The 23,504-nt window shown below is 44.3% G+C and overlaps 1 protein-coding gene across 1 annotated transcript in view; it reads right to left on the bottom strand.

Annotated features, from left to right (window-relative positions):
- Nucleotides 1–23,158, bottom strand: part of Cap2 (cyclase associated actin cytoskeleton regulatory protein 2) — a 143,757-nt gene extending 120,599 nt beyond the window's left edge. The window contains exons 1-2 of the mRNA XM_006972842.4: nucleotides 22,985–23,158; nucleotides 1,368–1,489 (exon numbers count right to left, since the gene is read on the bottom strand). Of these exons, the coding sequence (XP_006972904.1) occupies nucleotides 1,368–1,488 (121 nt within the window). The 5' untranslated portion in view covers nucleotide 1,489; nucleotides 22,985–23,158. The remainder of the gene's footprint in view (nucleotides 1–1,367; nucleotides 1,490–22,984) is intronic.
- Nucleotides 23,159–23,504: the final 346 nt, after the last annotated feature.

The raw sequence follows: 23,504 nt of genomic DNA, 5'->3' as shown, positions 1-23,504 counted from the left end.
GTCAAGAATAGAACTGCAGATTCAATACAGATCACCTATTAAAATTTAATTTCAGAGGAGGAATGAGGAGATTTTAAAGACAATTATGTACTACACAGTATTTGAGAAACACTGATACAAAAAAAGTTTCTCCATTTTGAAATTCAAATTTAATGGGTATTCTCCATTTTTATTTCTTAGACTGCAATCTTATAAGAAAAGGAAGTGGAAAAATTATTGTAGATAACCTAAAGTTTGCCATATGGGTTATCTGATATTTATTGCTGCTTTTATCTGTTTTCTCTTTTTTCTTTCTTTCTTTCTTCCTTCCTTCCTTCCTTCCTTCCTTCCTTCCTTTCTTTCTCTTTTTTTTTCAGAGTGTCATGTAACCCAGGTTGGCCTCAAATTAGATATGTAGCTAAGGCTGGCCTTGAACTCCCTCCTCCTGTGTCCACCTTCTGAGAGTTAGGATTAAGGTGTGCACCAGCCCACCTGGCTTAAAGAAAATTCTTAACTTTCTGTTTTTGATCCTACAGAGTTTGAAAATCTTTTGAGAAATGTATGTATGTATGTATGTATGTATGTATGTATGTATGTATGTATGTATGTGCACATAATGCATGTCGGGGACACCTCTACAACAAGACACCTATGGCAATCAGGACTACTTCGTGAAGTCAATTCTCTCCTTCCACCTGTATGTGGGTCCTGAGGATCAAGCTGGGGTTGCCAGGTTTGTGTGGCAAGCACCTTCATCCACTCAGTCATCTCTCCAACCCCAATGCTCCTTTAAAAAAAGCACTCTTGGGGATCTAGCCTCTGCACTTGTTCCCACCTCAAGAGGCCTGTTACTTAGGGATGGTCAGAGGTCAGATAATAAGCTGTGGTCATGGACTTGCTCCATCTTTGGCTTAACCTAGGACAAGATGCAGTCAAAGCCGCAGTGCCCCAAATGTCCTTAACGTGAAAACCCACAGCACCTTAATCCCTTCCAATCTGCATTCTAACTGAGCATGCTAATCTAGCTGTGATAATTACGTCAATGATATAGTTACACATTAAAACAAAAGAATAACGCCCTTTTGGTTGTGGATTACATTCTTCAGAGGCGCAGATCTTGATCATTTTTTGTGGACTGTGGGTTGAAACTTCTAAAGTTTGCTTTTTAAGCTGGTGCATAAAACCTGCATGTATCTGTGGGAGAAGGAGAATGCATCCCTTCACTTTCTTTCCCAGGGACTGCCGGCCTCTGGTTAAGGTTATGATCACTCCCAAAGGAAGGAGGCAGGATCTGAAGGAAGCGGCAGACAGATGTTGGAAACCGAATGTTGAAGGCAGGATTAAGGGACCCACACAAAACCAGTAATAACATCAGGATATGGCCCTACCTCCATTGACACCATTAACTTCTCCGCAGTCTCCAGGAGGCCCACGTGAAGCTGCAGACAGCTGCTCCAGCCGGCTGACCGCGCATTCCAGCCTCTCCATCAGTGCCAGCATGTCTGCCATTCTAGAAGGACATGGGCAGAGAGACTGTGAGAGCGTTCCTGAGGACCAGCAAACGGATGTTATCCCACTGAACAGTGAGAGAAGATAAACACCACTCAGAATGGCTTTTATTCCCTCCCTGTCGTGAAAATATGTGAAACTGAAAAAAGAGCTTACACAAAACGAAAATTATATTGGGCTCATTTTCTACTCAGTTCAATGATACTTATTTTTACTTATTTATTTGCAAGGCTCTTTCTATGTAGCTCTAGCAATCCTGGAACTTGCAATGTAGACCAGGCAAACCTCGAACTCAGCGAAATCCACTTGCCTCTTCTTCCCCAGTGCTGGAATTAAAGGTGTGTACTACCATGCCTGGATTTTTTTTTAACATACTATAAAACCTAAACCACACATGTCACCTAGATTGTCACTATTTCCAGCTGTCTGCCTACATGCTTCGAATGTTGTTGCCTGGCACCATTTTTGTACAGCGCTTACCTAAAAGTCACAAACACATAACCCCAAATTAATGTCACAAATGCTTACTAGCCCAAGTGGTGGGAACTAGTCCATTTTAACTAGCCCCAGTAATTCTACTGAAGTGTGATTACCCAGGCAATTCTAAACCCATTGATAATCCGTATTCACCTAATTGTATGAAATGTAGGTTTAGAGAACTGTGTATTGTTTGGCAAGTGAGCAGACACCATTACCTCTGGGTATTAATTATTATCAGTTTGTTTCAGTGTTTCTGTTGTGAAATTATCTTAAGTTATACTGATTCTGAATTGTGGAGGTTTTAGTTTAAAAGATTGATTAAAGGTGGTTATTTTCCTTGTGGAGGCTACAGATTACTTTTAGGCACCAGTTAGTCTTCAGTGGGCTAGTTTTTGGAGACTGGATCTTAAGTTAGTCACTATTCTGCTTGGAATAGAGATGGAACCTGACTGAGGCGTTGAGGATGAGAGTGGAACTGTGCATCCACCCTTTTCTGTTTCCAAACAAAATTTTTTTTTTTGAGACAGGGTTTCTTTGTGTAGCTTTGCGCCTTTCCTGGAACTCACTTGGTAGTCCAGGCTGGCCTCAAACTCACAGAGATCCGCCTGCCTCTGCCTCCTGAGTGCTGGGATTAAAGGTGTGAGCCACCACCACCCGGCCCAAACACATTTAACTGAGTGCATGGGGAACATTACTAGTCCTGGACTTTCCACGCACAATCCTCTGAACATCTGAATCCAGTTATCTTAGTGGCGTCTAGGAGCTATATCTCTAGACACGACAGCCTTTGGTAAAAATCAGTCCGCTGCTCCAAAGAGAATAAAACATGCTTGCTTTAGCCAAGGGCCTATGGTTCCTTCCACTCTTAGGAACTTTCCAACTTTCCATTCTGAGCAAAGGAGAGGCAGCATGTTTCCCAGTCACGGACACAGCTGCCCTCGAGCACAGGTGAGCTGTGTCACCCTGCGATGCGCGAATATTTCCGATTTCCCCTGGAAGCCAGGAGAGTGTATGTCCCTGCATTTTTATCTTAAACATGATGATCACAGGTCACCACAGTTCCCCAGCGCAAGGCTAACTACATCTAACCATGTGCCCAGCTCCGTACGTCAGCATCCAAATATCAGTAGTCAGAGATGGAGGCAGAACTCATGGTCTATTTTGGAAACCCATCGCTCTGGAAGCTGCCAGCAGCAGCTCTTTCAAAATATGGAGCAGTACTCGCTGCGCAGCTGAATCCAGCATCTAATCCCAAGGGGCTGCAAAATTAGAAATTTCTCAGCTATTCTTTCCCTCTTCACGTCAGAGCTTCTGATGTTGTTGCAACTGAAGGGGGAAAAGGAAGGAGAGGTTTAGCCGAATCCTTTACATAATCTTGCTGGGGAACTGGGTATCTCGTAGGTGGGCGAAGGCCATTTGAAGAATGATGAAAGCCCCTCAAATCTTTTAATAGTTGCCCATCTGTTCAGCTATCTCGACTCCCTGCTAGTCTACCTCGCCAAACGTTATCCACCCTGGACCTAGTCTATGATAGCAGGGAAACGCATCTGCTTTGCTCGCCAGCTCCCCAGACCACCTCTGGTCCTCCCCCACCAGGGCAAGCTGCTCTGGGACAGCCTGTTACATTTCACACTTGGGACTGCCTTCCCAGCCTGTGCCTTAATCAGACACCAACTGGCTCCAGACTTGAGCTATCTAATAGTGAGTGTCCCACATGTTGAAAGACAACAGGACTCAGCATATCAACTGCAGGGCGAGGCAGATTGCTGTGGAATGTGCTCTAAAAGCCACTCAGATGCCACTTCATGTAAAATCACCAAGTCATGTCACAGCCTCTCATGAGATCGAAACAGTTCATGTGAGGAGGCTGGAAAGATACCTCTAAGTTTAACATTTTTGGAGCAGTCTGTTAGACACTTAACAGCAGACCGAAGAAAGGCTACACCAGGATCCACATTAGCATGCCCGGGGTGGCTGATGGAGTCTGAGGGGGCTGTTCATCCCACCCAAACTTTCTCACTCTTTCTACATTCGACCCCAGCTGCTGTCCAGACCATCAAGAATAAGCAAAAAACACAGCTATAGATTCTCCACATTCCAGCCCATTTGTCTTGGCATTTCAAAATGCACTTAGCCAACTTTTGACAGGAGCTGGGAATTAAGAAGGGGGCTGGGGAGAGGCACAGAGTTGCCACAGCAAATGGGAACATCAGGGTCTGAGCAAGGGAGTCAGACACACAAAAGTTTGGACAGGAGGCCCGCTGAGTGGGGCGAAGGGCGAGTGAGCTAGATGACAGACAGTCTAAGAATCAGAAGGAGCACAGGAGGCCAGATTTCCAACTCAAGAATCAAGAGTCTGGATCAGAGGGTGTAGCCCAAACATGGCTCTACAAAATTCTAGCCATCCTGTTTATGTAGAAGGGATTTATAGGTGAGTCTCCATTGTCTACAGCATATCAGACCAGAGAGGGAGGGTGTGCCAAAGGACAAAGCGTTACATTCTGACATTTCCTGCTTTTAAGGTTGTTTTCGTTTACTATATTAATTTGTATGGATGTTTTGTCTGCATGTATGTCTACGCACCATGTGCGTGCCTGATGCCCGCAGAAGCCAGAAAAAGGCACTGGATTCCCTAGGACTGGAGTTACAGACAACTGTGAGTTGCCATGTGGGTGCTGAGAATCGAACCCAGGTCCTTTGGAAGAGCAGCCAGTTGCTTTTAACCTCTGACTCATCTTTCCAGCCCCTTGAAGATTTGTTTTAAGAAACTGTATTTGAGGGTAATTTTCTTTCTTAAAAAACAAACAAACAAACAAACAAACAAACAAACAAACAAACAAAACACTCTCCATATATAGACCTGGCTGGCCTGGAAGTCTTTATGTAGAACAGGTTGGGCTTGAACTGGCTCTGTAGCCAAGACTGATCTTGATCAGGTGATGTTCCACCTCCTGAAATTATTCCAGATACACACCACTTTGCCCATACTTGACATTGATCTTAATGCCTTGTGCGTTAAGTTTTTTAAGTATCACTTGAGGTTAATTATAATGGGAAACCCATCTCTAAGCATCATTACTTTTCTTATTTAAACTTTTCCTTCACTTTTTCTCCTCCATTCTACTTTTTCCCCTTTTAGTTGCCATAGCATGGTTACAGGACACAGTATGGGAACTCGGTATTGTGTCGTGACTGAATCTGGACTGTGTAGGCATTTCCATCCACTTACACAGCAAGCCATTGTTTTGTGTGTCTGGGTCTTCAAGCTCCACTCTTAGTTCTTCATGAGCTATACAACAGGTTGTGGTAAGATATAGTTAATGTACTGTGTGATAGAACACTATCCTACTTAGAGTTTCTGTTACTGTGATGAAACACCATGACCACAAAGCAAATTGGGGAGGAAAGGCTTCATTTGGCTTACACTTCAGCCTTGCTGTTCATCACTGAAAGTAGTCAGCACAGAAACTCAAACAGGACAGGATCCTGGAGGCTGGAGCTGATGCAGAGGCTGTGGAGGGGTGCTGCTTACTGGTTTACTTCCCATGGCTTGCTCAGTCCATCTTCTTATAGATCCCCAAATCACCAGCCCAGGGATGGTATTACCCACCATGGGCTGGGCCCTTCCCCATTGATCACCAAATGAGAAAATGCCTTACAGATGGGTCTCATGGAGGCATTTCCTCAGCTGAGGCTCCTTCCTTTGATGACTCTAGCTTGTGTTGACACAAAAGCAGCCAGTATACACACTAAACCTCATTCTTCCTCATATATGTTGACACCCATTAGCCAATCACCCTCTATCCTCCCCAACCCTTCCTAGCTTCCAGTCATTACCATTCTGCTTTTTCCTGCCTTGAGATCAATATTTTTAGCTTTCACATTGGTCTGTGAACATGAGGTTTTGTTTTGGGGTGTCTGGCTTATTTCCCTTGGTAGAATTTCTTCCTAGCCTATCCATTGGCACAGACAACGGGATTTATTCCTTTAATGACTGAATAATATTGAGTACATGCCTTCTCTTCATTTTCTTTATCCATGCACCTATAAATATATGCCTTTGCTGATGCCATATCTTGCCTCATTTTCTTTTTGTAAAGTTTAAGTTTGGCCTTTATCAAGGTGAGAGGTACACAGACTCAAAAAGGTATCATGTGATACTGTGGAATGTTTAGATCTGGTTAACCTTATCCACATCTTCAAATACTTCTTTCTTCATGCCAAAAACATTGACTATTTTTCTTCTACCTTTTTGCAAAACATAGTATATAATTCTTCTAAAAATACAATAGCTCCCTGCTCATGTCTTTTTATTTTGAGAGATAATAATTTTTAATTACTGTAGCCATTTATTTTGACAATTACCTTTCCATCTCCAAGTAACATGATTTCATCTCTCTGCCTTGTCTGGCTTCCTTCTGGTTTAAGGTATTATCCACTGAGTTCCACCAGGGCACATAGTGCACAAATTTATTCATCTATTTATTTACTTGAGACAGGGTCTCATTATATAGGCCAGGCTTGCCTGACATTCAGAGCACAGTCCAAGATGGCTTCCAATTCAGTCTTCCTGTCTCTGCTCCCCTAGCACTGGGATCACAGTCTGCACCAGCCCTCCAAGCCTACATAGTTCCTCGTGTCCATCTTTTTAAGTGTGCTGCCATAATTCCACTGGGATCTCAGTACACACCAGCCCTCCAAGCCTACATAGTTCCTTGTGTCCATCTTTTTAAGCATGCTGCCATAATTCACAGAGAGTCACATCTGAGTTGTAAGGGTCACTGTGGTTATTTGTTGGCATGCCTGGTTTCCTAAAGTTATTGTTAACAGCGAAGGGACACTAGCCTACTTGGGCATGTGGCTCTGACAGGCCTTGCCCTTCTCCCTGATTCCCTCTGCTTTGCTAAACTGTTAGATTACGTTCCTAAAGCTAGCCGCCAAGGTCAATTCTCTTATTTGGCCACATCTTCCTCCTGAGACTGACTGCCAAGGTCCAGCTATCAAAGTTGTGAAGTCCAGCAATCAGAAGCCCCCTTTGGCTACCCTATTTAACATGCCCAATTAAAATTAAACACCTTACCCTAACATGAGGTTTCTTCTCATACCTCTATAAACTGCCATTTTCCTATGTACCACGTCTGTCTCCCCTCTATCAAGATTCAGTCCTTTGTCCCTCTGAGACAAATACCTCTGCGCCATCTCCCTTGTTCTCTTCCCCTTCTCCCTCATCCTCTGTCTCCTGTCTTTGTCTCTTATTCCCTGCCCTCTGTCCCTCTGGGCACATAAATCTCCTTTGTGCCAAGAACTTTGTGGTCTTGGGGTGTCTTCAGCTGACTTTTGAGACAAGAGCCTTGTTATGTAGCCCAGGCTAGCCTCAAACTTGCAATTCTCATCCTCAGTTTCCTGAGAACTGAGGTTATAGGTGTGTGCCACCACACCTGGCCCAACCCTTGGTTTCTATGCACTTAAAAATGACCCCTATTTTTACTCTTCTAGCTGTGTAAGTCTCCATGCAACAGAGCCCAGCACAATGGAATGTCTCTATGTGTTTTGTACAGGGTGGATCCTGCTCTCTTCTCAATGGTTGTTCTGTAGGCATGCTGTTCATCTGTGACCTGGCCTCTGGTGTCACCTTCTTCTATGAAGTTCCCTCCTTTCTTCTTATGCCATATGGTATCTCTGTGCCTGAGTTTATAAATAAAAAAAACTGGGCTTCAATATTTCCTGTAATAAGTGTGTGCTAGCCCATAGACTGTAATTGCAAAAATCAAGAAACCTAGAATAAAGAAATAGTTCCTGTAACCACTGTGTGCTCTCCCATAGACTATATTGCTCTGGGGTGTCTTTCTGTATGCTGTGAATATGTGTTGCTCTAATTGGTTGATAAAGAAAGCTGTTTGGTCTATGGCAAGGCAACTTAGAAGCAGGTGGGAAATCCAAGAGAGAGACAGGAAGAAGAAAGGCAGAGGCAGAGGAGACACCAGCCTGTTGTCTAGGGAGCAGCATGTCATGGTGCACAGGTAAAGCCACAGAACATGTGGCAATACATAGATTAATAGAAATGGGCTGAGTTTATTTATAAGAACTAGCTAGCAAGAAAATTTAGCCATAGGCCATGGCCATGCAATTTGTAATTGTTATAAGCCTCTGTGTGTTTGCTTGGGTCTGAGTGGCTGCAGGACTGGGCGTGACACAGGAAAACTTCCAGCTACATTGGTGCCCAATGTGGGGCTTGACTTTTCACCTAAAACTTGAGAGAACTTAAAAAACAAATCTAAAATGGAGCTAAAAACAGCTTCCTAGTGTGTCTCACAGGCCAGCTGCAGCCTGCAGGCTTGAGCTACAGTATGGCAGGTTTGCAGCGTATGAGATAAACACGCAGTTCAGTCCTAAACACGCAGTTTAGCAGTTTAAAATCTCTCCTGGTCAGATAAGGATTATGGATTCACAATAATGCAGATACAGAGGGAATAAAACTCTAAACGGATCTCTAGTGGAAGTGCTTAACTTTGCTTTGCTATGTCACTACCATTCAAGTTCTAAAAAGGCCTGCTTAGCTCTGAGAGCAGGCAAGGTCAGACAATTTTAGGGTGGTATGGCTGAAGATTTCTTCAACATTAAAAAAAAAGCTCTAGGCTTATTTATTTTATTTTATACATATGAGCCTTTTGCTTGCATGTATGTTTGTGCACTACCTGTGTAGCCAGTGCCCATATAGGTGAGAGGAGGCTGTCAGATTTCCTGGAAGTGAAGTCACAGATGGTTGTGAGCCATGTGGGTGCTGGGATGAACCTGGGTTCTCTAGAAGAGCAGCAATTGCTCTAAACTGCTGATCCATCTCTCCAACCCCTTCTTCCAACATTTCTAATCAAGATTTTCTCTATAGATATACAATTCATTACCATAAAGTGAAAGGTGTGGTATATAATTAGACTTTTTTTTTTTTGAGACAGGGTTTCTCTGTGTAGCCCTAGTTGTCCTGGAACTCACTCTCTATAGACCTGGCTGGCCTTGAACTCACAGAGATCTGCTTGCCTCTGTCTCCTGAGTGCTGGGAATAAAGGCGAGTACCACCACCCATCATTGTAATTTGATTTTTAATCACATTTTTTTCCCTAAATATTTTTATAGTGACACTTTACATAAATAGTCCTACACAGGGACTGGGGAGATGGCTCGGTAGGTGAATCACATGCCTTGCAAACATGAGGAGCTGAGTTAGGTCCCCAGAACCTACATTAAAACAAACCCAGGTGTAATGGCATACACTTGTAATCCCAGCTCTAGAGAGGTGGAGCCATGCTGATACCTGAGACTCTTTGGCTAGACAGTTCTACATGGGAAGTTCCAGGCCAGTGACAGAATTTGTCTCAATAATATAGTGGGTGACATCTGAGGAGTGACACCAGAAGTTGTCCTCTGGCCTTCAACTGTACCTGCACACGTGTATCTGCACACAGGAACACACACACACACACACACACACACACACACACACACCACAGAGAATTATTTTAAGAATTTAATCTCTGTAGAACAATTTTGGAAAAAAACCCACCTTCCCTCAGTTCATGTAAACCTTCTCACGTTCAGTGGAGAAGGTCCCTTTGAGCCTTCCCCTCACTCCTTCCCATCAGGGCTAAGAACAGCTTTCACAGCTGCGCGGGACACTGGTACCCCACGACAACCTGCAAATGGTGTGAGAATAGCAGCCTATTTGTCCAGACCGTATCCTCAGCGGCTGTAAGACATCTCGTCCAATGAAAGCGCTCCCCACGCTGCCTTTTCCCTTAGCACATGTCTGCCCTGCCATCCAAGCAGCCGGGCAGCATGCTTGGCCTGAGCTGCGACTGATCTCTCTTTCCCTCCGTCTTCCCACTGAGTCCAGCATGGGGCTGTACACCTAGAGAGGTCTATAAATATTTTTGATCGACTAATGAATTGGCTTCCACTCGCGGCCTTTTCCTTACTGCCTACTCACTGGCACGGTCCCAGATCAGGCTGAAAGCCAGATTTTCACAGGAGACATTTCCATTTAAAAGTGGGAGCTCGTTAGTCTTTGCTGTTTGGAACCACAGTGGCTTCCATGACCACAAGCATGTGCTTGCTCCACAGCTCTTTTTTTCTTTAGATTTTCAAATATATATTCATATATATATATGTATATATATTCTATGTTGTTCAAAAGGTTTGTAAATTCTTCACAGCAAGTTCATAAAATGAATGAAGAAGAAAGTTACTTTGATAATGTTTTCATGTCAATAGAAGAGAGTGAGGTCTTTAGGGTTTCCTGGTAGCCAGTTCAAAGGTCCCATTCCTAGGTGAAAGATGGAGAAAGAACTGTGGTGAGAGATTCTCTGGTGATTCTGTGTGTGTGTGTGTGTGTGTGTGTGTGTGTGAATGACCACTTGTACATATATGTGTGTGAATATAAGGGCTAGGTCAACCTCAGGTCATTCCTCAGGAGATGTACCCTTTACTTTTATGTATGTTGGGGGTGTGTGTGTGGTTATGTGTGCCCATGCAGTTTAGGAAGACAGAGGAAGTGGTAGGGTGTCCTGCTCTATCATTCCATCTTATTCCTTGTGACAAGGTCTCTCACTGAACCCGGACTTAGGGTGGCACCAGTAATCCTCCTCCTCCCCCTCATTTCCCGCTCCGCAGTGCTGAGGTTATGGTGTGCATGGCCACGCCCATCTTCTAACACGAGTGCTAGGGATTTGACGCAAGTCCTCAACTTTGCACGGCATGCATTCTGGCTCAATAGAGCCCTCCCCTTAGCCTCCACATTCCATTCAGAGACAGGGTCTCTAACTTGGCCTAGAGCTCGTGGATTGGGCTAGGCTGGCAGGCCAGCAAGCCCCAGGGATACGCCTGTCTCCACCTCCCAGCACTAGGGTAGATTACAAACACACACCACCCAGCCCAGCTTGACATCCTGGGTGTAAAGGTATCACACTTAAACAGTAAGCACTTTACAGGCCTAGTCACCTCCTCAGCCCCATGGTGATTCCTTGAAGCACATTCAAATCCACAGGATTCTGTTCGTGAGCCTAAGATCAAACCAGAAATAGACTTGAAGTGGGAGGAAGCTGAAGACTTTCAAACCTTTCCCATGATGATGTTTGGATGACTGGAAATATAAAACAGTTCTCTGCAAAAATAAAGTCACAGTGGACGAACTTCTCCACAAGTACAGTAGAACTTAAAAATATCTGTTCAACTATCAAACCATTCTGTCTTAGTTTAATTTTCTTAGGCATGAGTACATCAGTGACTTTCGTTCCTACCAGTCACTGAGGGAAGTCATCTTGTGACTCATTGTTAATTGATTCCAAACCCCCCCCCCCCCATCATCCTATTTACTCATTCACGCTTGACGGGCTAACTAAATACATTAGTTTTGTTTCGTTTGTCCCCAGCCTCCACTCTCCGCTAGGCACAATGGTCATATCTAGACCCTTGAGTCTGAAATATCTTCCTTAGTGAGCAGTGTTAGGAGGAGAAGGAAGTCAGGCAGGCTCACCAAGAGATGATGTTCATGGTACCGAGGAGCCCACCTTCATACTACTCACTTCCTCCCCTATGGATGTTTCTGGAACCTGCTCTTCACCAAACAGCAAACATCAGTTACCATTTAGTTTGGGTCCTAGATGTCATACAATAAATGATGCTGGAGGCTTGATACCCCAGCCCATGGTCCTGCTGGGAGGTAGAAACTTTAAGAGGTGGGGCTGAGTAGAAGGAAGTTGAAGGGATGCTGGACTCCGCCCCTTCCTGTCTCTTTCTTTTTGGTACCTAGGGGCTCATTCCTGCCGCAAAACACCATTCTACCACAGCTCTGAAGCGGGAAGGCCAAATGACGATGGACTTCCTTCCCTCAACCCCAATGCCGTGGAGACTTTCAGGGTCCTACATCCCCCTTAAGGTACTGACTTCATGTTTTCTCCACCGATCCTGAGCAGAGCACAGGACGACAGAACATACAGTGATTAGCTCACGAGTTCACATTCCCTCCTTGGGACAGGTTCAGGCCTCAAAATCAACTCCCATCGGCTTTTCAGAGTAAGTCATTCTTTGAACTGGGACCTCTGACTATAAGAAGCTAGGTCTTGTCATGTGATATAGTGGAGAACACATTATGGAGATCAGAGAATCCTAGAGATATAGCCTCTTCAGTGGCAACCCACATATCTGGTGGATGACTAACCCGAGTCTCAGTTTCCCTGTTTCCAATGAATGAACTCAACTCTTCGCCACCACTCACCGACTCAAGAACACTGTGTGGGAATGCATTTTGGGCAGTCGTCTGTTTTCACACGGCTTTGTCCCGAGGCTAACCCAGACTCGGGACACTATACCGTAGTAGGATGAAGAGCTACAGTTTCCAGGAGAAATCCAATATTCCTGGGAGAAGAACAGGAGAGTATGGGGCAGAACCACAGAGAGCGGAGAGCTGAAGGGAATGCCCTGATTCGCGGGAAGTTCAAGTCTCACCCGAGTTGTGCATATGTGGGACCACCCCAGAGTCCTTGAAACTGAACTATTACAGACTTCTGCTGGAGTCAAAGACTAACCCCTAAATAGAGCGTACATGTGACACAGGGGCTTTGAAAACAGAGCTGATGCTGGGACCACTGCCCATTGCATGGAACGCAGAGCTGGACAGATTGGCTGGTAAAACCAAGCAAAACCAATAAGCCAAATGCCAACAGCACCAAAGATTTCCCAAGGGACCCAGGGTCTCAAAAAGCAAAACCAGAATGTCCAAGATTCAAATCAATACAGTTTGGCATGCAAGGGACTAGAGAAACACACTCAACACCGAGAAAAGTCAACCTGCAAATGTCAACTATAGGGTGACACAGATGTTGGAATTTCCAGAGACATTTGTAGCAGCTGTTTTAACTGTGCTTGAGATGAAGCTAATATCCCGGAAACAATGGGAAGCCAGGAGTTCTTAACAGAGTCATAGAAACCATAAGAAAATTCTAGAACTGAAAAAAACCCTACAATAAAAAAAAGTACACTGGGTGGGCTTCACAACAGAATGGAGATGGCCGAGGAAGGTACCTTGCACTTGATGATCCAGACACTGTCTAATCTGATGAACAGAAAGGAAAAAAAAAAACTGAAGAAAAAAGAATGGAGGCTGAGGGGCCTGTAGGTCCACACTAAGGGTCTAATTTTAGTGTCCCTGGCACCTCAAGAGAGGAGAAAGAGATTGAAATAGAAATTCTGTTTCATAAAACAGTAACATCCTGGCATAGTGGCTCACACCTGTTCTTACAGAACTTGGAAAGCAAGCGGAGGCAGAAGGACAGCCATTATTGTGAGGTTACCCTGCGTTACAGAGTGAGTTCCAGACCAGCCTGGACTGCAGAGTCTCATACAAGAAAGGAAAGAAAAGAAAAGGAAAAAGAAAAGGAAGGAAAGGAAAAGAGAGAGAGATATAATAACTAAATATTTCACAAATTTAGAATGGAAGACATACATTTATAGATTCAAACAATGATGACTAATTAACACACACACACATACACACACACACACACACACACACACACACACACACACACACACTGAGTCCCTCCAGAGAAAAAAAATAAAGATGAGCAAGTGAATAAATAATTATCAAGAAAGAAAAGGAAGGAAAGAAGGAAGAAAGGAAGGAAGGAAGGAAGGAAGGAAGGAAGGAAGGAAGGAAGGAAGGAAGGAAGGAAGGAAGGAAGGGTGGTCCCTCTTTGAGAGGCATAATACACACCAAGACTGTTAGTTAGCAATATCCCCACTAAATCAGTAGCACAAGGAGTTAATCAGTACATGGGCTCAGTCACAGCGGAAGGTGTTCTCATAGTAATGTACCCGAAGAAGCCATCATTAGAAAACAACACAAACAGACTCCTCCTCAGTGGCCATTTGTGACTTTGCAAAATTTCATTTTCTTTTTGTGGAGTTATGTTTCAGTTCTGCTTGCCCTACAGGAGACAGTTTCAATTTTATGTATGCTCTGCTTTAATATCTTCTACCAGTTACCCCACCATACTTTTTTGTATCAAAAATAATAGTGTAAAGGGATGGAGAGATGGCTCAGTGGTTCAGAGCATGTTTTTTCCAGAGGACCTGGGTCCGATTCCCAGCACCCACATAGCGGCTCACAAACATTGGCAATGCCAATCTCAGAGGATCTGATGCTCTCTTCTGGTCTTTTTGAACACTGCATGCAGACAAATACTCACACACATGAAAAAAAAAAAGCTATGAAGCTTAAATTAAAAAAAAAAAAAACAACAACAACCAACTCTTCTGCCATCATTGTTGCTGTTATGATTCCTACAATCCAACTTCCAAAAAAAAAAAAAAAATCACCCTTACGAAACACAGACACTACAAATTTTGACAAGTAATTACTAAATATAAGCCGAAAGTATTTTATTGGAAACCCACCTCTTTTGGTAAGTTTTATTAAGTTATTTCATGAACGTGGGTAAGGGCACCTATTATTAAAGTGAGGAAGCTTGAGGAGCAATTTTGTTTTGTTTTTACATCTTTACTCAAATAAAGAGACGGGAATGGATGAAAAAGGCTGTTACAGAAATGTCACTCAAAATCTCCCCAGGAGACATGAGAAGTGTGGCACGGTGAGAGGATATCAAAAATATTTGAGTCATCAGTGTCAGGGGAAATGGAAATAGAAATCTAGCCAGAACCGTAACTATTCATCCATCTGGGTTATTTCAGCCACTCATCATTTTTTATTAGGCTATTTTATATCTTTGTGGATATGAAAGTTAACTTGTAAAATAAAAGGTAGTAGAACATATAATTATTAATTATAGACATGCAAAAAACCAAATACATCGGCAGCACTTTATCCTGTGGAAGTTCCAGCGGGAGATGCAAATTTAACATCATTAAATAAATTCACTCTTGTATTACAAATTGTGTCCTTTGAACTCGATGGAAGGTCTTTCTGGTTATTCTATAAGCTTAGAATTGTTTATTATGATATGTGGTATGATAGTGGTGGTTCTGTCCTTCTCAAGTACACCCTTTATGACATCAGTGTACAGTTTGGCTAGATTGTAGATCGGCATCAGTTTTCCTTAAGATGTTCTTTCTGACATCGATTGATTGGGCTGGGAGCCACAGCACACTTGGGAAAGAACCCAAAGGACAACCTGCAGGAGTTGATTCTCCTCACCATGTGGATTCCAAGTGTCAGCTCAGGTCATCAGACTTGCTGGTGACACTTATCCACCGGTGAGCCACTCTGTCCTCAGTGTTTCTGAAGAAAGGTTTTAGAACCTGTACGGTTTATAAGAGGACCCCCCTCTGGGAATGAGAATCACTCAGTGTCCTCACCCATCAAACTAAACAAGCATTCTCAAACACAGCTCCCTTTCTCTTCCCACCTGCTAGATTTTTACTTCCTCGAACAGAACAATTTACTAAAGTGGGTTAGAGACAGAATTTCTGCCAATACGATACTAAGATGAGCAAGAAGCTTTTCGTAAGTAAAGCAGAAAAGGAATTATGGAAAATTAAGTGAGATGGTTCAATTGTCTCCATCACAGGCCCACCATCAGGAAGAAGCATCTTAGGAAAAGCACACACAGACAAGAATTCAGATGTTCCCTCTCTTAAAAACACCATGCTCGGACACTTCTGGAAGGCTTCTGCATGTCCATGTGCACAGTCTGAAGATTGCTAAAATAAGCATAAGCACCAGTTTCCCGCTATGGCTTTGGTGTGATTTGTACTTATAAAGCCCAAACTGAAACTGAACTTCTCACTGGAGCACTGCCAGGATGCAGGGCCCTTGGGAGGTGATGAGGTGACAGGGTTGGGGACACTCTCATGGTCAAAGAGTGTGGGAGCACACTCACGATGGGTGGAGACTTTTATGAGAGTTTGGCTGAAGTCTTGCAGGATGCAATTACTAAAGAAGTTTAACTAGATAATGCTCACTTTCCCTACAGAAGGACATTGGAGGAATCACTGTCCTACTCAAGAGGCCATTCTGAAGAAAGATTGGATACAGGAAGTGAAGGACTGTCCGCAGCAGGAACTCAGGGGAGCCCTCAGGTACCCATTACCTCCCAAAGGCTCCACTCCGAATACCAATAACTTTAGGGTAAGTAACTCAACATATGGGTTTTAAAGGACAAACACAATGATTTCCAAACTGAGGTTCCACACAACGGTCAGCCTCAGGTGCAGAGACAACGAGTCAAACTGAACTGCATGCTTGCCCATCAGAACGCCTACTTAACTTGGTTCTGGAAAATCCGATTGGCCTGTGCAGTGGTGACTACTGAGTGTCAATCCGACTGGGCTGGCAATCACCTGGGAGACAAATCTCTGGAAATGTCTGTGAGGGAGTTTCCAGATTGGGTTAACTGAGGAACACAGTCTCACCCTAAGTGTGGCTGGGTACCACAGAGGAGGCTGGGGTCTCAGACTGAAGAAAAAAAAGGCCAGCTGAGCATCAATATCCATCTCTCTCTGCTGCCCAGTTGTGAATGCAGTGTGACCATCCTGTTCCTCCTGACATGTCATCCCCACCATGATAGGTTGTACCCTCAAACTGTGATCCAAATGAACATTTTCTTAAATTGTATTATTTGGGTATTTTGTTACAGCAACGAGACAGGTCAGTAATACAGCCAGCTTTCTTGGTGTGGCCCAGTTTGACTGATTCTTATTGCTAGAGAGTGGGAAAAAATAGAAAGAATTTATCTCATAAGGACCAGAGAGTCTATTGTGAACAGGAACAAAACAGAAAACAAGATAGTAAATCGGGATGCCACCCCAAGTATAGATCCTTTGAAATGTGCACCCACAGCTTAGATAAGAGCGTCTGGTCGCTGGTACTTATTCCTGGCCCCGTGACAGCTGCTGTCACACAGCTGTCCTTCAAAACAACAAACAAATCTCCAGCAAATCCCAGAGTTTCTCTGGATTTCCACGTTATAACACTAAGTAATGGGTTATTTTCTCTCCAAATTAAGAGAGGTTTGGAAAGTCCCACTGTTTGATTATGGCGTGGACCAACAGGACCTTCAGTGTTTCCCTGACTCATCTAGTTATCAGGCATGTGTGCAAACACTAAGGCCACGCTCTCCTTCTCCACTTGTTTGAGAGGTCAGCAAGAAGCCGGGACTATCAGATGGATGTGTAGTTACTAGCTAGGGTAGATGAACACCTGTTCATAATAATCAAGTCTCTGCTTCGGGGTTCCACAGTTCCTATGCAGGGCTGAATATTGTGAAGGGGGAAAACCTGTCAAATAATTTCTTAGTGAAAGAAATCATACTCTTTCCCAAGTGAGAAAATGATTGATAAGACAAATACTAAGCAAGACTCCCTTGGACATAACACTCACATAACAAAAAGCCAGTCTTAGGGGATTGCACTCATTTGACGCACTTTATGTACCCAGCCATCTCCTCCACCACCGCTTATGAACTTGTTTAGTGCTCTCATACTTCAGAAAAATAGTTATTACAATCAGAATTGAAACAGATTGGAACTCAGGACCTCGGATCTCATCATGTTATCTTGGGCTGGAGGAATGATAAACTAGGCTTACATCGTCAGTGGAAATGTTACTAAAACTCCTAGCACAGGGATGGGGGCAGAGCTTAGTGGATAAAATGCTTACCTTTCAAACATGAGAACCTGAGCCCAAGCATGTCTAGAACCTACGTCAAAAGGCCCAAACATGGTACTAGACACTTGAAATCTCAGAATTGGTGAGGCAAGTGGAGTCAGATGGGTTCCTGAGGCTGTTCCTGATGGGTCCCTGCCCAGCCAGCCTAGCCTAGCAGGTAAGTTCCAGGCCAATGAGAGACCCCTGTCTCAAACACAAGATGAGTAGTGCTTAAGAAACAATATCTAAGGCCGGGCGGTGGTGGCGCACGCCTTTAATCCCAGCACTCGGGAGGCAGAGGCAGGCGGATCTCTGTGAGTTCGAGGCCAGCCTGGTCTCCAAAGAGAGTTCCAGGAAAGGCGCAAAGCTACACAGAGAAACCCTGTCTCGAAAAACCAAAAAAAAAAAAAAAAAAAAAAAAAGAAACAATATCTAAGGTTGTTCTTTGTCTTCCATATTTGCACACACATGTGAACATGTGTACATATGCATGTGTACACACACACAAGCAGAGAGAGAGGGAGAGAGAGAGAAAAAGAGAGAGAGAGGGAAAATACACACTCTTAAGACACATGGGAAAGGTCTCCAAAGCAGCGTTCTTGTAAAGAGAAACAGCTTATATGCTTATGAGCTGGAGAAGAACCACAGGGATCAGGAAATATTTGTCAAAGATCATAGCATGACTTCCACATGACAATACAGCTAACTGTTAAAAATGTAATGATGAGTCTTAAGAAAATGAGATTCAGCAGGGCATAGTGGCACACACCTGCAAACCCAGTACTCCGGAGAGGGAGGAAGGAGGATCACAAGTTCAAGGCCAATCTCGACTCTCTAGGGAGTACAAGGCTACCCTAGGCTACCTGAGATGCTATCTCCAAAACAATCAAACAAGGAAAAAAAATGAAAATAACAAATGAACAAGCAAAAAGTGATGGAGAAAAAAAAAGGTAAGATTATATAAGCCTTTAAAATAAACAGAAAAAACTAATAAGGTCTAAACGATGGTTGTTTAGGATCTCATATACATGCTATAAAATTGCTTCACAATTTAACTGGGATGATTAACACAAAAGTTGTGGGGAACAGGGGGAGCAGCATAGGACAGAGAGCCGCACAAGCCAGGTGGCAGCCTAGTTGTCTCAGTAAAGCCCTGTTTTCTTTAGTAGCCTGCTTGAAATATAAACACACAGCACTCAACTCACACACTTAAAAGGGTGCAATTCAGCTACTTTTATAAATCTCACAGATCTGTGCAACTGTCACTGATTTCACAAAGTTGGGAAAGGGTAGAGGGTAGCGGTGGAAATAGGAGGAGTTAGGGGCAGAGACTGGGAGATGAATGTGGTAAAATACATTGCATGCATGTACAAAAGTCTAAAAAAATAATACAAATATTATATTTAAAAATAAAGAAGTGGAGTGGTGATGGCGCACATCTTTAATCCCAGCATTGGGGAAGCAGAGGCAGGCGGATCTCTGAGTTCTAGGCCAGTCTGGTCTACAGAGTGAGTACCAGGACAGCCAAGGCTACACAGAGAAACCCTGTCTTGAAAAACTAGTAAAATAAAATTAAAATAGAAACAAAGAAAGAAATCTTGTAGTACCCTTTTCACCTCTCCATCCTAACCAATAACCCATTTGTTGATAAAGATTTCTTAGAAACATTTTCTTAGGAGTGGATTCATACAATATGTGGTCTTTCATGAATTCACTTAGCAGGATGCTATCGAGGTTCACCCACGTAGCATGTTACATACAGTACTGCACCCATTTCTGTGTGCACACACATGTGCTAATGTGTGTGGAAGCAAGAGGCCAATGTCAGATGTCTTCCTCAGTCATTCTCCACTTTACTTTTGGAGACAGGATCTCTCACTGAATCTGCTTCCCCAGTGCTGGGGTTACAGGCACAAGCCACTGCAGCCAGCTCCTTTGTGGGTGCTGGGGTTCAAACTCAGGTCTTCGTGGCTGAGTATCAAGCCATTTCCCCAGCGCTGGCTCCCTTTAATAATATCCCATTGCACAGATTGATCATATTTTCCTGTTCATTCATCAGTAGATGGGTGTATATATATATGTGTGTGTGTGTGTGTGTGTGTGTGTGTGTGTGTGTGTGTTTCCATCTCTTAACTGTTACCATTGGTGCATCTATGAACCTGTGTATAGTTTTTGTTGTTGTTCCTTTTTAAAATGTATTTTTATGTGCAGTACTGGGGTTTGAACCCAAGGCCTTGCTCATGGTACACAAATGTTCTACCACTAAGCTATACTGCTAACCCTGTGTATATGTTTCTTTTTCATGGCCATGTTTGCATTTCTCTCAAATACAGACTTAGTATAGGGGAACTGGTAGGTCATACAGTAGCTCTGTGTTTAACTCAAGGGACCATGGTTTTCCAAATTAAACACACCATTTATATTATCATCAGCAGTGTTTGAGGGCTGCAATTATTCCACACTCCCACCAACACCTGGGATTATCTGATTTTTTAATTACAGTCACACTAGTGAGTATAGCATGAATATCATTGTGGCTTTGATTTGCAATTACCCAGTGGATAATGATGTTGGACATCTTTTTATGGCTTTAGTGGCCATTTATCATCTTCTTTGGCATATTTTGACATTTGACATATTTTTATTAGTAAATTAGAAAGGCTGTTTATATATCATGGATCCAAATTCCTTATCAGATATACGCTCTTATATACTTACACTTTGAAAGTTTTCTTTTCACAACTTTTGTTCTACTTCTAAACTTGGAGATATGTTCACGACTGTTTCTTTAAATACAATGATCATAACTTACATAGGCTTGGCATATTCTTATTTATAATACATAATCAATGAATTATAAATAAAACTAAACCTCATAATAAAGATATTTGTTAGGAGATATGCAAAGCAAAAAAACACCATCGTGTCTAAAAGAAGTTAATGTTGTTCTTGTGAGTATTTAATTTCTGGGCATTCTTCAAGCCGTTGGAGAATCTAGTCATCAGAGGCTCTAGTCCAAGATGGGAAGGAGGTGTTTGCTGTCAGGAGAAAAAAAATCTACTTCTCTTTGTGTCCTTGATCCATCTAAACTAAGAATGGTGTGTGTGTGTGTGTGTGTGTGTGTGTGTGTGTGTGTGTGTGTGTGTGTGTGAATGCAGGGAAAATTGTTCCTGGTGAAAATTAACTAAACTTCAAACTTCAGTCTGTCAATGCAATGAAACTTGGGAGTACCATTCCTCTCCATATTCTCCTTGGCCACTTTTTGTTTTCTATAAATTTATTTTATGTTTATGAAAGTGTCTTATCCACATGTATGGTTGTGCACCATGTGTGTGCCCAGTGCCTGTAGAAGCCAGAAGAGGGTTGTGAGCTGCCATATGGGTGCTGGGAACTGAACCCAGGTCCTGTGGAAGAGTAGCCAGTGCTCTTAACTGCTGAGATATCTTCTGCACCCCACCCCACCCCTCCTTGGTCACGTTCGACTTAGAATAGCCACGCTGAGTAGTTACTCAAGACCTCATGGGCTGCAAAGCCTCTGATTTCCCAGCCCTTCAGATTTCCCAGCTCTTCAGAAGGAAGTAGAGCAAACCCCACACCATGTCCCAAAGCTTCTGATTTCCCAGCTCCTCAACCAGGAAGTAGAGTAAACCCCACACCATGTCCTATCAACAAGCCAAACACTGTCTCATCTCAACCACAAGTGGAAAAAACCCACTCCCTGCTTGCAAGAGCGGTTGGTAACTGTCATGATTTCTCACAGTCAGCTTCTTTTTCTTTTCATCCTTGTGTCCTAATTTTATTAAGGGTTTTTAGATTTGAGGACTCATGGAGAAATACGTCTTCTCTTGGAAAAAAAAAAAAAGTGCAGTCTTGTCAAGAAAGCATGCCCTGGCTTCAAGCCACTGATAATTATTTCCACCAGCTTTTGGTTATCTCAGTGCAGAATCATGTGCGCTCTTACATGCTCTCAGCCCATAACCATGCAGAGCTAACAGAACTATCAGAAGCCCTCCCTGCCCGCAGCAGGCTTGTGTTCTAATTAAACCCCGGCAAACAGAAATCACTCCAAAGATGGTAACACCACTGAAACCTTCCATGAAGTGGACCCAGCCATGTCACCAAGACTTCTGAGGTGATTTCCCGAGATTAAAAGACATCTAGCCAGGTATGGAGGTGCACACCAGGAATCCAGCACTCAGAAGACTGAAGCAGGACTGTGAGTTTGAGGTCAGAGTGGGATAGTGGTGAGTTCCTGACCAGCATAGGTGCAGAGTGAGTGAGACTCTGACTTACAGGAAGCAAGCAAGCTAGAGGTGTTGGTGCGTACCTGTAATCTCAGCACCGGAAGAGGCTGAAGCAGGGGGAGTGCTAAGAGTCTGAGGTCGGGAAGGAGTTTCATAGTCCACCAACAAACCAACAAGCCAAACAAACAAATGAAATCGACGCAGGCAGTAAACGCAACAGTGCTCTGCAAGCAATTCTGATAAGCTAAGTTTTTATCCTAAGTTTTCTGGGCTTTTGAATTCGCCTAACTAGCTGGCAAAGGCTCTTATCTTGGTTGCTCAATGTTTACCTCCACCTGGCGTTTTGGGACCTAATTCTTAATAACACGTCCTGAACATACTAAAAACACACTCACTTAAAGAACGTATGGATTCCGATATTGCTAACACACAGCCTCTTTGTGGTGCTGATGAGAATAAATATTCTCATGTGCATGGCAGACCATCAGCCTAAAGGTGATGACAAGATTGCTGATGTCACAAACAAGCCCCTATGGGGCACTCAGACAGCAGCTGCAGGGGACCATTTTCAGAGCGGTCCCTTCAAAGCCTCAGTTGCGTTTGCATTTTTTAGAAGTGACTCATGGCCTCAAGTCAGGTTCTGCAGAGAAGCCAGGTCTCTTTCCTTCCAGCACCTTCGGAGAGAGGTGGCATTGGCAAGATCCATTTCAAGGAAAGCCACCCAGGAACCCTTGGGAGACTCAGAGCAGAGCAGTGGAGACCCCTCGGAGTTAGACCACCCCAGGGTGCGGTAGCTGTCCGCTGGCAGGCTATGGGTGGCCCTCCAGCCCCCGGAACTCGCGGTCCTAAGCGCCAGGCAAGCAGCTGGAGCGCTGGGTTGCACTGACCCAGATGAGGACCGCTCGGGCACCGTGTTCCCCACATCCCAAGTCCAGGCATCCCCAGTCCTCGCATCTGGGTGGCCTCAGATCCCTGAGCCCGCGTTGCCTTTCTTCCCCGCGTCCTAGCCATCTCCCACCCTACCCGGGGCGCGCAACTTGTGAGCGCTCGCCCAGAGCCCAGGCAAGCCCCCCTCCCTCCCCCATCTCCCCCAGTTCCCCCAGCGCTCTAGCCTGACCTGCTGCGGAACCCAGGTCCCGGCTTCGGTGATGCAAAGCCGGCTTCGGTCACTCGCGCCCTCCTCCCGCAGGCCCTGCGCTGCCTCCGCCTCCCCCCTGCACGGGAGCCCGAGCCGGTCACGCTGCTCGCGGGGAGAGTCGCCCGCGGCTTCCGGCAGCTCCAAATACAGACGCGCGCGGGAGGGGCCGGGAGCGCCCAGCTGAGGGCGGGGGTGGCAATAAAGGGAGCAGAGAGGAGGCGCAGATGGGCCGTGGGAGAAGAGAGATGGGAGGGCAGAGGCGATCGCCGGTGCAAGCAGGAAATGCCTTCGTCTCTTCCTGCAGGTTTGCAAAGAGGTCTGGAGAGGTCTAGTGGCTCCTGGTTGGGGGGGATGCACAGTGACCCACGCAAAGAGAGGGATAAGGAGGTAAACTCGAATGTCCTCCAACTGGAAGAAAAGGATAAAGGGGTGCAGACCTTGGTATCTCTTTAGATAGATTGTAGATCCGGGACAATTGATACTCCCTTACAATGTTGTT

The sequence above is a fragment of the Peromyscus maniculatus genome, chromosome 5 (assembly GCF_049852395.1).
Source record: "Peromyscus maniculatus bairdii isolate BWxNUB_F1_BW_parent chromosome 5, HU_Pman_BW_mat_3.1, whole genome shotgun sequence".
Lineage (NCBI taxonomy): Eukaryota > Metazoa > Chordata > Mammalia > Rodentia > Cricetidae > Peromyscus > Peromyscus maniculatus.
Note: the sequence above shows the minus strand (reverse complement) of the source record. Positions and strands in the feature narration are given on the sequence as shown.